Source organism: Ambystoma mexicanum, chromosome 9 (assembly GCF_040938575.1).
Source record: "Ambystoma mexicanum isolate Mex_15411 chromosome 9, UKY_AmexF1_1, whole genome shotgun sequence".
Lineage (NCBI taxonomy): Eukaryota > Metazoa > Chordata > Amphibia > Caudata > Ambystomatidae > Ambystoma > Ambystoma mexicanum.
Genome location: NC_090931.1, coordinates 1,108,396,372 through 1,108,410,889, shown reverse-complemented (window position 1 = coordinate 1,108,410,889; position 14,518 = coordinate 1,108,396,372). Strand labels below are relative to the sequence as shown.

Genomic DNA, 14,518 nt, shown 5'->3' with positions numbered 1-14,518 from the left:
ATAAGTCTGGTAAGTAAACCAAAGTGTAAAAAGACTTATAGAATGGTAGCATGCTATTCAAGGTAAGTAAAAACCACTTTGTGGTAAACTAAGTCATAAGACCAACCTAAGCAGGTAAGCACCTCAACACTTGTAATACTTCCTTTAGAGAGGTATTGGGCTTTAGAAGTCCTTCCCTAACTAGGTATGAGATTGTCTCAAGAGTCAGAGGGGGACAATGGGCATCAGTGGCTTGGTGTAGGCAGAACAGGATAAGGCACAAGCTGTAGCAAAGAGTTCCAGAGGATTCTTCTGTAACAAGTATTAAGCTTTTTGCAGGTCAAAATGGTTGAAGGACTTCGTAGAAGGCTCCCTGAATGTGTACCATAGTTGGGCCCGAGCAAGCATGTATAGGCGAAACCCAAACACGAATTACCACCCTAGCAACACAGGAGCCGCAAATCGACTCTGGGTCTTACCTAGAGTCTCACAGTACCTCATCAGTAAAGATGAGGCAGACAGCCACCCTCTCAATTCAGCAGCTACATGACCCAGTCACCAAATTTTTGGTATTCCGATTTTAAAGAATTTACTGCAGGGCAGCGTTTATGGCTGCCACCTCACTAGCAGGGAACATGTGACTAGAGTTTGTTTACGATGTATATAAAACTGCTTTATTATAAAAAGTATTCCGAGCCTGATAAAGGGTAAAATTCAACAGCACATCAATCGATTAAAGATCCGATGCTAGAAAAGAGCATTACACTTTTCCCGGAGAAGTTCGCCATTTTCAAGTTACGAATAAAAATCTCATTGATTGCCATTAAACTGTAAAGTATACCAGAAGCAATTTGCGCAACAAATGTAATTCGAGGCACCTCCAAATATCTACTTGCTAGGCTAAGTGATTATATGTGTGTTTGAGGCTCTGGTACAGACAAACGTCCAAAATATTGGAAATGGCATTCAGATATTTGAGAAATTAAATTATGTACCAAATAAAGCATGTCCAGGTAATAAAAGCCTAAAGTAGCATCAGCTGTAAACAGCAGTCAGGTCACTAGGATGAATAATTTGGCCGCTAGGTAATATAACCTCGTGGCACAAAAATCATAGTCTCACTCCTAAAAAGGAAACTAGGACTGCATTGGCCGAAAACACAAACGTTACAGTGTTAAACATACATACCCAATGGACCGTCCAAGTTTCCTTGCTGCTGCTGCTGCTGCTGCTGCTGCTGCAAAACACATCAATAAACTTATAATGCAAGTGTAATGTACAAAGTGGTAAAAATGACTTACCCATTTTGTTTTCCTTCAATGGGGTTGAATCCCCCATTCTCAACACCATCCCACCTCCAAACCCCATGCTCTCAACCCCACCTATATCCATAACCCTAAAAATACATATGTATCCCCCATTCGAAATAACTTGTCGAAGTAAATTACTGCATTGTAATTTCCTTCGGCAAAACCATGTGATACCATTTTCAATGTATAACTAAATTAATAATTATAAACGATTACTGTGTGCAATGAGTGCCAAATCTCTATACAGGCTTTGTTTCGTCATCTTGAACGTCAGCTTTTAGTATTTTGTACTACCAATGAAAGCTTTAATATTAAATGAGAACTAAGGGCAGCAGCAACTTCCCAGCGGGGAAAGTTTGTTCACTCGAAGGAGATTTGCGTCTGCAATAGAGCTAAAAATCTCATACGATACTTTATGCAAAAACAAAGGATAAAATGGCCTTTAAGATTTAAAGTCGGACACAATGTCAATTTCAAAACGGTCTCTTGAAAACCTTTTGGGTACATTTATGTTTGATCCAGCTAGCACAATGTTGGCATGAAAATCGTCGAAATCCAGCAGCCAGTCATACAGACCGTCCTTCGCCAATACTATGGAATATGCCACTGGAAGACAATTTGAGTCCAAAAGGGAGTATTTTGTATGGATTTTACCCAGTATCTACCACAAGCAAGAGAAAATGTCAGCCCCCGCAGAAAGGCATTCAAATGTAGAAGACGTACACCTCCAAAGGCAAGCCAACCCACTTTGAGAAAGACTGAAATTTGGACTTCAGTGATCTTGAGACAGTGCAGTTAGAGCTGGAAAGGGTTGTCAGGCCACCCAGCAAGCACATCAAAAGCTTTTAGAGCGAGAAACAAACTAGGGCACAGAAAATCCCATTAGCATCTTTTCATGGACAGCCTTCAAGATTTAGGTGAAATAGGGGCAGCACGGAAAGCACTGAAAACAAAACGTTTGTGATGAATTACTTTGATACACTATTTAAATAATGTGATAGTCCTTTAAAATAAAAAAAAAATATATATATATATATATATATATATATATATATATATATATATATATCAGCCTGCTAAGGTTGTCAGCAGCGCATATTGTTTTCTAACAGGTGTTCTGACTTATCCTCTGCATCCCATCATCCCACATACAGGCCCCCTAAACTTGTGTGCGCGTGCAACACCTGGTTGTGCCTTACCACGGCTGGAGGTCAGCTGTCTTTGGGAAACAGCTAATTTTTAATTTTTTTTTTATTTACTTGTGTTTAATCCATTCAAGATTTTTTACAAGAACGAAAAGAATGTTGGTTGGATTAGATATTAACATTCTAGTCTTTTTATAGCATACTCCAAAATGTTTGCTATAGCAATAATCCATCTTGTTTTTATATCCCGAAATTAATCGCGGCGACCAAACTTCCTCTTCGTGCATCCTGGATTTGGCAAACTGCTAATTATATTTCAAGTGAAAAAAACATTGGGTAAACTAAGCTGAAACCAATAACTAAAATAAAGATTACCATTATTGTTGGTTGCATGGGAGCTTGAGACATATGGGGCATCATCATTCCAGGCATCACAGACATCATTCCTGGCAACTAAAAAAAAATAAACAAACAAGTATATTATTAAAACAATTGTTTGACAGAAAGAAACAATGCAAAACTCCTCCAGAGTGTAGATTAAGACAGACTGGTAGAAAAGTCCAAAAGGCGTACTTGCCACCACTTCTGTCACATCTAGCGACATTACACTATTCAAGGAGGAAACAGACCGATCAAAGCAAGGCATGAAATAAGCAGTGTGGCATAGTAATTTGCTATACAATTATGTAGCTTTGCTAATCAAATTTGCACTTGTGTAGCAAAGCTAGCTATTTAAGTTAACCTGTTAATCCCCCTCCTCCCTTATCCCAGCCCATCCGCCCTGTCCTCCCCTTGCACTTATTCGCTGCACTTGCCCGGTCTGAATGTCACATTGCCTAGTAGGTCTGTTTACTATTTTTCCCCCCCCACCTCCCCCACCCCTTGTCTTGTGGCGCCTGGAAACACTTGTGTGTAGGCACCATACAAATGCCCAATAGATATAAATAAAAGATCATTTATCAGAAGGTTCAAATACAACTTCAGACAGCTGTTTCAAGGACTATAATGCGTTGCTGTTGCATGGTGAGATTTTAGCTTCTGTCCGTCAATCTAATGAATTAGAATGAGTGTATGTTAATCAGAATTAAATGCAGTACCCTCTGGGACCACCACATACAATTAGGAATACAGGTGTAAGCAAAACCAACCTTTGGTGTCTGTACTACATAGTTTGTGGTAGCAAGCTGAGCAGCCAGGCTCATCTCAAGAGGGAATGTGAGCAGTACAAGGATGTTACACAGGTATCTTAAAATCACAATGTTTCAAGTAGACACTTACACTCAAGGTTTCTTGGTAAAACACTTAAATTTATTACACAATAATTTAGAAAACATTCAATAGAAGGAGGCAACTTATACACAAATACACTTCAATACCAAACCAATAAGTGTGAGTAAATTAAGCTCCCTGAAATAAGAGCAAAATGGCATTTCAGTTACTTTGCATGGGAGTAAAAAGGCACAAGTTAATAGAACAGAACACAAATACTTTCTTAGGCTGTGCTAATAGTTTCAGTTCACTACAGGTCTCGATTCAGTTCAATAGGCCTAGGCCAAAGTCAAGGGACTCGTGTCTTGGATAGGAAAGAGCAGTTCTTGTAGTAAACGTTAAAGTCTTTGCCAATGTTCTCAGAAGTAGTTTGTACAAAAAAGAATCATATGTTGGTCTCAAGCTGATTAGGCCTGCAAGTTGGGAAAGTTTCACCGCGAGAGGCAAGTTCTCTCAATTGGGTTGGCACAGTACCTTAATATGAAGCAAAAGATGCAGCTGAAGACGTTGGTTCATGGCAGTTCCTGCAGCTCTCGCTGTTCCTGAGCCTCTGTCGTGGGGACAAGAGGGAGGACGTCGGGGGACTCCTGCACTGCACAGGGTCGGGTCAAACAAGCTGGCAAAATGGAAGATCTTTGGTTTGAGTATCTGTAGTCAAGCACACAAGCTGGTGTCCTTTCCCCCTGGTTAATCCTAATCAACTCCGAGAATGGTATCCAGGTGGCTTATGATTTTATCGGTCCTACCAATTCAAAACGAAGTGGTCGTCCTTGAAGGGGCTTCTCTGTCGAGATGAACTTGGCAATTTGGACTTGCAGCAGGGCTTCACCGGGCAAACCAACGGTATAGGAGTTGCAGCAGTCCCCTTCCAGCTCATCTTCGGTTTTTCATTCCAGTGGTCGACTTTGCCTTCCAGTCCAAGAGACTCGCCTTTCAAAAACAGTTTTCTCCCTTTCATTCCAGCCTAGCTGCCACTCACCCAGCAGGGCTGTCCTTGCCGGACAGTCAGACAGCCAATCACGCCAGAGTGCATTTGTGTCTCCTAGGAGACAAAGCACAGGGAGATTCGGGCACCTCCCTCACTTCCTGCCCACCCCAGACACTCAGGCGCCAGAGGCGGTCTTCAATCCTGAAGCTTCCCAAAAGGCATAGAAACAAAGGGACCACACCTAGATTGGCACGCAGAGAAACTCTAGAAGGACCTTTCCAAAAAGAAATGGCAAAAAATGAAGACCGGGAGCTGTTTAAAGAAAGGGGCTTAAGGCGCCATCTTGAAAAACATGGCTCCCGCGATTTTTAGCTACCAGTGTTCGCAGTCGGGAAAAATCATGGTAGTTCGTTGTAAAACCACTGCCACCAGCCATTCGGATAGGAAAGGGTAGCATTTGACTGCTACATGAGTTTCTTGACATAGGAAATACTAGCCAACACTCCAACACTCTACAGGGAGATAGTGTGGGCTGGTTCTAAGAATTTAAAAAGACTAGTAAAGTCAATTTAACCTTACATTCTCTGGGAAACAGTTTTTCCCCAGAGGAGGTATTTAAACCTTAGGAAAGTTAGTTTAAAAAGGCTTTGCTGCGTCACTGCACTGAGGGTGCTATGTGACACAAAAAAGATGCCTAAGGAGTTGTCTAAAACTCCAAAAAACACAGAAAACACAGAAAACAGATTAAAAAAGTTCAGAGTCCCAAAGTTCAGCATACAGAGCTGGGTTCTCCAAGGTAGAGGGAATTAGCACATTTATGCGAATTCTCCCCAACTTCATAGCTCTTCAATGACCAGATACTGAAAAGCCTCCAGACATCTCCCTACTGGGAAGGGATTAAATCTAGATGTACTCCGGAGGCGAGAGGTACATGCCTAATCAAGATCAATGTCAATGAGTAAGATTAACACCTGCCTGATCACACACAATGTCAAGCAAATGAGCTAGATCTAGTAGAGTTGTTAAATAAGATCTTCAAATCAATGCTGTCAGAAAGACCTGGAGGGTACAGACTTTTGGGGATTTGATGCAACAAACTTTAACTTAATTTTCCTTAAACTGATCAAAATCTATACGAGTTTGTACATTATAAAATTACTAGGACCAAAAGTAAAGCCCAATTTCAAAACATCAAGTTCTTTCAGTTAATCCATGGGACGATCGATTGACCACTTGAACATCTGCAGAAGAAGTTATTTCTTCCTGCAGCCTCCATAATGTGTTGGTCTGGCCTGAGGAGATTGCACCCGCGTCCTCTTCTGCGGCCCCTGCCCATATTTTGTTTTTCATTTGCTGTTTTAACAAAGGAGCTGCAGGTCAGACTCAATATTAGGAACATTTGAGTACGAAGAGGACTAGGCTGCCGATAAGGCTGGTATATTGTCACTTCCAGAAATAGACTTCGTGCCAAGGACGAGCCATCTCGTCCTTGGAATTACTTCTGCAGTGCCAAGGACGAGATAGCTCCTCTTTTTTGGCACTCAGTTTTGAGCGGTTCCTGTAAAGCAGGGATTACTCAAAACAGTAATCCAACCCCTGGGCTATGCGAGGAGGAGCCCCCCCACCCCCTCACTGCCACGGGGCTTGATTACCTTCAGTTTCACGTCGGCCTGCGTAAAGCACGCCGACGTGAAAGTAATTTTCATCGCAGCAGCCATTTCGGTCTGCTGCAGTGAAAATAAAAAGGTGAGTCTCTACCTTTCTCCCACTCGATCTCCGGCTGTATTTCAAGCCAGCAATGCCACTGCACCACCAGGGATACGTTTGACGGGGGGCTACTTACAGTAATATCTGATAAACCCTGGGGGCAGATGGATGATCATCTGCCCCCAGGGAAGGGGGGCAAACTAAAAAAAATGAAAGGGAATTTTGGGTGGGAGTGGGGGGCCATTACCCACTAGGGATTTATTTTACAGAAAAGGGGGTGGCCCTCTCCCCCTCACACCAAAAGGAAATCGGGCACCGCATGTAGCCCTCCCTGGGGGCCGATATCTGCTCCTAGGAAGGGGCATCTGTAAAGACTGGAATGGGGGTGTCTGTACTTCTGCTCTCTATGTGGTAGAGGAGAGGCACAGAGGAGCCCAGCCAAGATTCTCTATGCGGAAGCTATGGTCGAGCAATCAAGGCCTAGCTTCTCAGGAGGTGATGCAGGCTGGTTCTTAAGTACAGTGTAGTCCCCAAGCACCCACAAAGGAATGTGCGCACACTGCATCGGTTAAACAGTTTATATAATATTCAAGGTTATATACAATATCACGATAACGGACTTTGTGCTCAGTTATCTAAAATGGCAAATATATCCAGGTCTACGTGGTACCACAATTACTATTAGATCTCTTTGAAGTGCAAATGCAACACAAACAAGTCCCAGTTTCACTGCGCCAAGTATAGCAAAATACAAATCGGGAGTCCAAGTGAATTGTATGAAAGAACAGCCTTCAAAGTCCAAGGTTTAGTATGAGCAACAGCGTAACACGTGTTCCAAGCCTTCCACGGATCTTCATTTGTACTTACCTAAGTGGAATCTTACTGGCAGTATATCCACACTACCCAGATACCTGCAGCCTTGAAGCTCTTTGTCCAATTTATACTCACAAGCGCTGTGGATCGTGATTTTTTCTGCCAATTTTTTCTTTCCTTTCTCTTTGAAGTGCATCAACTATACGGTTAGAATGGCACACAAATCAAGTCGTAAAGGTTACCAACAGTAGAGAGAAGAGGGAAGCAGTTGATACGAACAATTGGCACAAATACTGGTCACTACCGTTAAACACAGCTCTGTGTGGAGATTTCCGCACCCCCCCCCCCCAACCTGGGCAACCTGTAGAATAAAGATACAAGCCCAGTCCATATATTGTTCACAAGAGACTTCCCAATAGTTCTGCAACCCCAAAGTACCTGGCGTTGTGTTCCTCGTCGGGGAATCGACGGCCCGTCTGGAGTGTCCTCCCTTTAAGGCAGGAGTCACGGGTCGAAAGTCCGACGGAGAACAGGGTGAGCTACGACTGAAGTGGCAGCTTCGTTCCTAGCGGTGCTCGTTGACGGGGCAGCGTAAACGTCCTGCAAGGAAGAGGTGTGCGGGGCACCTCGGTGTCGATAGTTCAGGACCGCAAAGTGTTTGAAGAACTGTGGCCCAGCAAGGGCGTCGAGTCGTCGCAGTCTGTGGTCTTTGGGTGGCAGGAAACCCACCGGCGGATGCTCCTCGGCGCGTCGACGGTCAGGCCTTCTCCAGCAGGATACAGCGGCGACGATGCAGAGGAGAGCGTCCTTGGATTCAAAAGTTCTTAGGCAAACGGGAGCATGGCGGCTCCGGTCAGCGACGGCGGCCATCGACAGTGGCGGACCACAGTCCGGACGCTTCTCCTTGGAGTTCGGCAGCAGTCCCCGTCTCGGGTCGGCAGCCTGTCGAAGGGTCTGTCTACCAGGAAGCTTTGGCAAAGATCAGCTGGTGCACGATGGTCGCTCGTAGCTCGGGAAAAGGGCGCCTTACCAGGTCCTCTCTGGGTCAATCCTTGGAGGCACAGCAACTTTCAGATTGTGAAGGAGAGCCACAGCAATTCTCGTCCAGCAGGGCTTCAAGGTCAAGCTTCAGTTACTCGTTGTAGTGGACTTCAGCTTCTGAACATGATTCCTAGCAGTGAGAGGTCCCCAGATATACTGTTGATCTCCCATTCATCCCGCTGGGTCATACTCAAGCATCCAATCACGACTAAGGGCATTCATGCAGGCAGGCAGCCAATCAAGCACACGGTGCATTAAGGCCATTCCCTTCTCTCCAGACACTCAACAAGTTATGTGTATTGGGACAAGTACCGAGCCATTCAACACTCCATACTGCATTCATAACAGTTTCGGGGAGGGCTGTCTCAGTCATTGTGTCAAACACCAGATACTAGACACCCACAACATAGAATGTGTATTCGTCACACTCCATTCGCCCAGGTCCCACCCACAGGCATACCCACACCATACAGGGCCATGGGGGCCATTTTGTCTCCATCAGGAATCTACTGATTCCAATGACAGCACCTGGGCATCCCAAAATGGAGGACGCACAGGGCACCAGTCATTTCAGCACGGAGCTGCCACCAGCCCGTACCCTGCTCTGTGGGCCACACACAGGTGCCCAAAACATACACTAAGGGCACAGTGTTGCACCCCTACCCATGGGTCTGTTCACCAAACCAAAAGAGAGCTGCACCGCCAGGAGTCCCACATGAACTCCTGCGTGGAAAACACGAGAGAACACACGATAAAAAGCAGTAAAGGACAAGGATACGGAGGCCCTATCCCTCTGATGCATTTCCAGCATCACAGCATCTGACCCCAGGGAGAGCTGCATGAAATGCCCCCCCTGGATTTGGTGTTTTGGGGGCTCAACCCCCATTACATTAGAAAATTACCTGGCTTTTTAGGGTGCCCCTTGTTGGAGAGAATTCTCATTCTATGGCTAATTTCCCTTACCTAGTGAGTTCCCCCAGCAGCTTTGCTGGATTTCTGGAGTTTGTTTTTCCACTTAGTAAGAGTGTACCCCTTTTTCCCCACTCTTACTTGTGTTTTGCCATGTGGGTTTCATCTGTTTTTGTGATTGTGGACTCTGGAGTACACCACTTCTGTAGCCCCCTTTTGTGTGTTACACAGCACCTTCAGTGCAGTGACACGGGGTTGTCTTTTAGACTTCCTACCGACTCCATTTCTGAGACCGACTACTGTCACCCAGAAAAGGGTAAAGTTGCCATTAACTTTAGTCATTTAACCCCAGATCCAGTACACCCCATCTTACATGGAGTACTGGAAAGGGTTAATCCTTAGCCCTTTTTATCTGTACCTCCTAGAACACGGTTTCGCTCAAATGACATTTAGACTTGGCTGGTGGCAGTGGTATCTACCTTAACTTTTCTACCGCAATTATACTATATAAACATGGTATTGTTGTAGTCTATTATATTAGCCTCGAACTTAAACCCGCTTCACCAAATACTTTTTCTTCTGGCTCCGGTCGGGTTTATTCGCCATTTCTTTTTGTTAAAGTCCTTCTTGTGTTTTACTTTGCGCGGCAAACTAGGTTTGCCTCCTTTGTTCACTGTCTTTTGGGTGTCTAGGTGGGCTGATTGTGAGGGAGGGGTGTAGTCACCCTCTGCACAGGGTATCCTAGGAAAAGCGAGTCGCACTGACATTATTGGCTGAGGTGGTTGTCCGGGCCGGACAACCCATCTCCACCCCCTGCTGCGTGAGTGACAGCCAGGCTGTCTGAATGGGGATTTTCCCATAAAAGGCAGGTCTCTTGGGCTAGAATGCAGAGTCGCCACTGAACTACAAGGAACCGAAGAGAAGTGGGGAAGAAGTCAACTGCTGCAACTATCCCCGTCCCGGTGAAGCCCTGCTGCAGTCCTGAGCCATCTACCCTTCGACGACCAGAGAAGATCCAGTCCGAAGTCTTCTTCCCTTGAGCTTGGTGGGGATAACCAGCTCATCATCTACAGCCAAATGATCCTCTTCGTGGTCAAAATCGCTTCACCCTGCTGTAGTGGTCCGGATAGCCATCTGAAGAGCCTCTCCTGTTTTTAAGGAGCACACCTTTTATTCACAGTCGCTGCTGCCGGCTTCAGCTCTGTGTGGTGCAGACGTCGTCCTTCGAATCGAAGCTCCAGGAACCGTGGGTCTGCAGGAAACTACCAGGAACAACTGCCTTGGCACCAGCCTCTTTATTGAATAAGGTACTGTGTTCTGCTGGAGGAATTAGGGTGAATCCCTTTTCTTCGCCTCCAAGGCTTGCCCTTGTCTTCCCTCCTTCTTATAACTTTTGCTTCCTCTGTTGACAATATCTTAGTACTCCTGGCTATGTTGAATCGTGAACTATCCGACACTGTGATCCTCGACAACAGGAACCCGGTTCCACTACACACTGGCTCTGGCCTACTGACTCTTGAATTTCTGTCTAACAGGGTTCTCTGGTTCGGTCTGCCTTGACAAAAGTATTGCCTATGATTTTTGCCCCCAACTCTCTGGGTATCTCAGGTGCTAAGTGTGTTTTTGCCCCGGTAACATCTCTTGCCGCGGATACACGTTTCTTTAGTAAGACCGAACTGTCATTACTGTCAAAAAGTGATCGCAAGTGTATTCCCGGTAAGGTCTTTTGTTTCACAACACCGGTCCGCTAAAACACAGGGTACTTACCTTGAAGTTATACTGTACAAAGTGAATTGGTTAGTTGTAGTGTATTTTACATGTGGTTTTTGAATAAAAGTGTTGTGTTTACAACAAATGGTTTAAAAATAAATGTAATTATATTTTTTACCTGAAACCTTGAGTTAGTGTTTGCTTGAGTCACAGTAATTGTGGTCCCTTTGTGTAATCTCTGCTACTGCTCATATACTCGAGATAAGCCTGGCTGCTCCGCTACTCCTAGCACTTTAACATAGTAGTACAGGCTTGTACCAAAGGTAAAACTTGTATGGTCACCTGTAGTCCTAATTATGTGTAGTGGTCCCTAAGGGCACTGCACAGGATTCTGCCCAACACCCCTCACCCCTCCCTAAAGTGTAGTGTACCATTTTCCATTTTTGTCTTTGTTTACAAAAACTGCCTTGGTGCAGAGGAGCACATTGGTGTACAAATCTGGTCCGAGGGTGCCCAAACCTTACTGCCCCACCCACCGGGGGCGTGGCCCACACATTTTTGGTGGCCTTCCCCACCCCCCCACTCCCCCAAGCCCAAATGGAAAGGGGGGGGGTGTACCTCATGCAGGCCTCCTTGGGGGCAGATATCGGCTCGTAGGAAGAGGCAAATGGGTATTCACTGGGGCTGAGGTTCAGTAGACCACCAGGGATGGCTTTTGTTTTGTGTACAGCTTTTTCTATGCGAGCAGCTGCAACGTTATGCGAGTACTGTTTTTTATTATTCTATGGTTAGGGCCCACTGTCAGTGGGGTGGGTGAGACTGGGCCTGGATTGTTGGTGTGGGTGGGATTGGGCAGTCTGGGCAGATATGTTGGTGGGCTGGGACACAATTGCAGGGGCAGGCCACAAATTGCCCCCCATGCCAGCAGAACATTGGTGTTTCAGTGGGAGCGGATCCCTCCCATGTCGGTTGTCCGTCTGCAAGCCCAGGCTCCACCTCTGGCTGTGCTACGTTACAGATGTCACCTCCGGGTAGGAATGGGGATCCTGCCGGGCTCCCTGGAGCTGCTGCTGTACTTAGGGGACGGCACACTCACATGGATAACCAAGGACAGGGACATCACCTCCAACCGTCCTGGAGTTGCGGCTGGGCTGTATTGCAGCTTTTCCCTTCGGGGAGGTTTTGGCACACTGACGGGACTCCCTGGTGGGGAGAAGCTGTAGCACAGGGCAACCAGGGCTCCAGCAAAGTCGGGGTAATATCCCTGGCCTTGGGCACACTTCTCCCATGTGGGTCTTTGCCCGGGGTTCTGGGTAATAAATTCTGGGCCGATTTGCGCAAGTCAGACCTCTGGATTCCCATGGGTGTCCTTTTTTGGAAATGCATGGGGTTCCCAGTTTTCCTTGCTGGCTTTGACACCCTAGGCCCAAATCTGTAGGTTGCCCATTTGAACAAAATGTGCTGTGCCGAAAAGGCTTGGGGTTACCAGCAAGTTACCCTTTTCCTTGTGCGCCCCCGGTACATCCACCCACACATGTGAGGTACCGTTTTCATCAGGACATGTGTGGGGACGCGGGAAGGTAGGCCATGTGTTGGTGGGTGACCAGAGCGAAAGGTCTGAGAATTGTCTTAATTTCCAGCCAATTTCTGAGACATTTCCCTATGTCCACTCACCAAAACAAGTCGCCAACAACAGATGTCATACCTTCCTGCGTTCCCACTGGTGTCCCGACGAAAACGGTACCTCACATCTGTGGGTGCACCTACCAGGGCACAAAAGGAAAAGGGTAACCCACTGGTAACCCCAAGCCTTTCGGCACAGCACATTTTGTTCATGTGGGCAACCTACAGATTTGGGCCTAGGTTGTCGAAACCAGCAAGGAAAACAGGGAACCCCATGCATTTCCGAAAATAGGACACCTGTGGGAATGCACAGAGGTCTGACTTGCGCGCAGCGGCCCAGAATTTATTACCCAGAACCCCAGACAAAATGAACATTGTGTCCCCCCCCCCAAACAAATATCACACTTTGTCGGGGGTTGTGGCTAATAAAAACTGGGGCAATTTGCGCAAGTCAGACTTCTGCGGATTCCCACGGGTGTCCTCTTTTCGGAAATATATGGGGGTTCCCTGTTTTCCTTGGTGGCTTGGACAACCGAGGCCCATTTCTGCATGGTGTGCCCATCTGGAAAAAGTGTGAAATTCAGCTGTCAGAACAGACTTGGGGGTAGGGGTCTTTTAGGCTTTCCCTTTGCGCCCAGGTAGGAGCACCCACACGTGAGGTACCGTTTTCATCGGGGCACGTGTGGGAACGCGGGAAGGTATGACATTTGTTGTGTTTGTGTGGTTTTCATAACGTTTTGACCCATTTGCTGGTGCCCTTTGTCACACAACCCTTTCATTTCCCAAATGTGCCCTACATTTAGTTGCTGCTTTAGGCAACATACATTTTTGTAACCTGCACAAGTCTTCTACCCTTGAAAAGGTCTAGCTGTGCTCTTTCAAAAAATGTATGCTTGTCGTTCCTCACCACATTGGTTTTCCTGAATTACACATGCTAAGTACGTCTGTTCAGGCTGTAAGCATAAAACTCCTGTGTACCTTGGCTCGGTGTTTGGCTTGTGGCATTGCTTGTTTTGTGAAACACTACAAAAAAAGTGTGCTTTCCTAACTGCAAGAGTCGGGGGAATGTAGCGGAGCATTGCTTTTCTCAAAATTCATAGAAACCATTGCCGTACCAAGCCAACCATGTCCACCCACATACCTTTTTTTCGGTCATTTTCCCGCTTTTTCCCCCACAATCTATGGCATTTTCCCCTAACTAGTTATTGCCCGACCTGCACAAATGACCCCTTCCTAAACTTGGAATTTTGTCTTCTTTTCAGAAAAGTATGCTTTTGTCCTCCAATTCAGCTCTCCTACCCTTTTCTTCCATTCCATCCATGCATGTATGTCCAATTGGCAAAAATAGCCTACCTCTCACAAAACGGTTGATAACCACATCAAAATATTTTTTTTGTTTCCACTCAACCTGTTCTTGAAAGCCAGGAAATTGGGGAATTCAGCACAGCAAACCATTTATTCCTAGCTCTTACAAGGAAAAAAAACACAGGCTTCTTTGTACATCATTGTATTTGCATTTTTTGAAATAACACAACATTTTCGCCCTTTTCGGTTATTTTCTCTCACCCCCCCTAAAGCAACCTAGGATTCTTGGGTGGCGTTATGACCACCTACATGTGGGAAAAAAAGGGGGCACATTTGGCCGAGATCGCTCATGTAACAAAGTTAAAAGGCATTGAATGGCCATATACCAAAATCACCAAAAAATAAATAAAAAAAGGCCTTGGCACTGGGGAAGAGGTAGAATAACCATGGCACTTAAAGGGTTAAGGTTATCAAACCTCTTCACAAAATGTATAAATCCCTCCTGTTTTGTAGGCAACCTTCTAGCAAAATAATTCACACATTTTTCGTTGTTTGATCTCCAGACATTTGCCAGAGTTTATTCCCTTCGGGTGTAGCCGCAATGTCTGAATTGTAAATCAATGGATGAGATTAATTTCAAAGAACAAGTTACTTTCTTACCTGGTAACGTTCTTTCGATGGGATGGTCCGACGACGTATTCCATATCTATGACAGTAATCACCACAGCTGTGCTGCTTCGGAAACTTTTTCGGCGTCTGCGTCCTGCGTCGATGACGTC

At 45.7% G+C, this 14,518-nt stretch overlaps 1 protein-coding gene across 5 annotated transcripts in view; it reads right to left on the bottom strand.

Moving 5' to 3' along the window:
- PRPF40A (pre-mRNA processing factor 40 homolog A) overlaps positions 1-14,518 on the bottom strand; it is a 1,435,679-nt gene that overhangs the window by 1,248,373 nt on the left and 172,788 nt on the right. For 3 of the 5 annotated variants that reach the window (XM_069616434.1, XM_069616435.1, XM_069616431.1), the window contains exons 4-5: positions 2,812-2,887; positions 1,168-1,221 (exon numbers count right to left, since the gene is read on the bottom strand). In XM_069616434.1, coding sequence (XP_069472535.1) covers positions 1,168-1,221; positions 2,812-2,887 — 130 coding nt within the window. Of the gene's footprint in view, positions 1-1,167; positions 1,222-2,809; positions 2,888-14,518 lie in introns of all 5 variants that reach the window. The other 2 variants (XM_069616432.1, XM_069616433.1) reach the window with 2 other exon arrangements.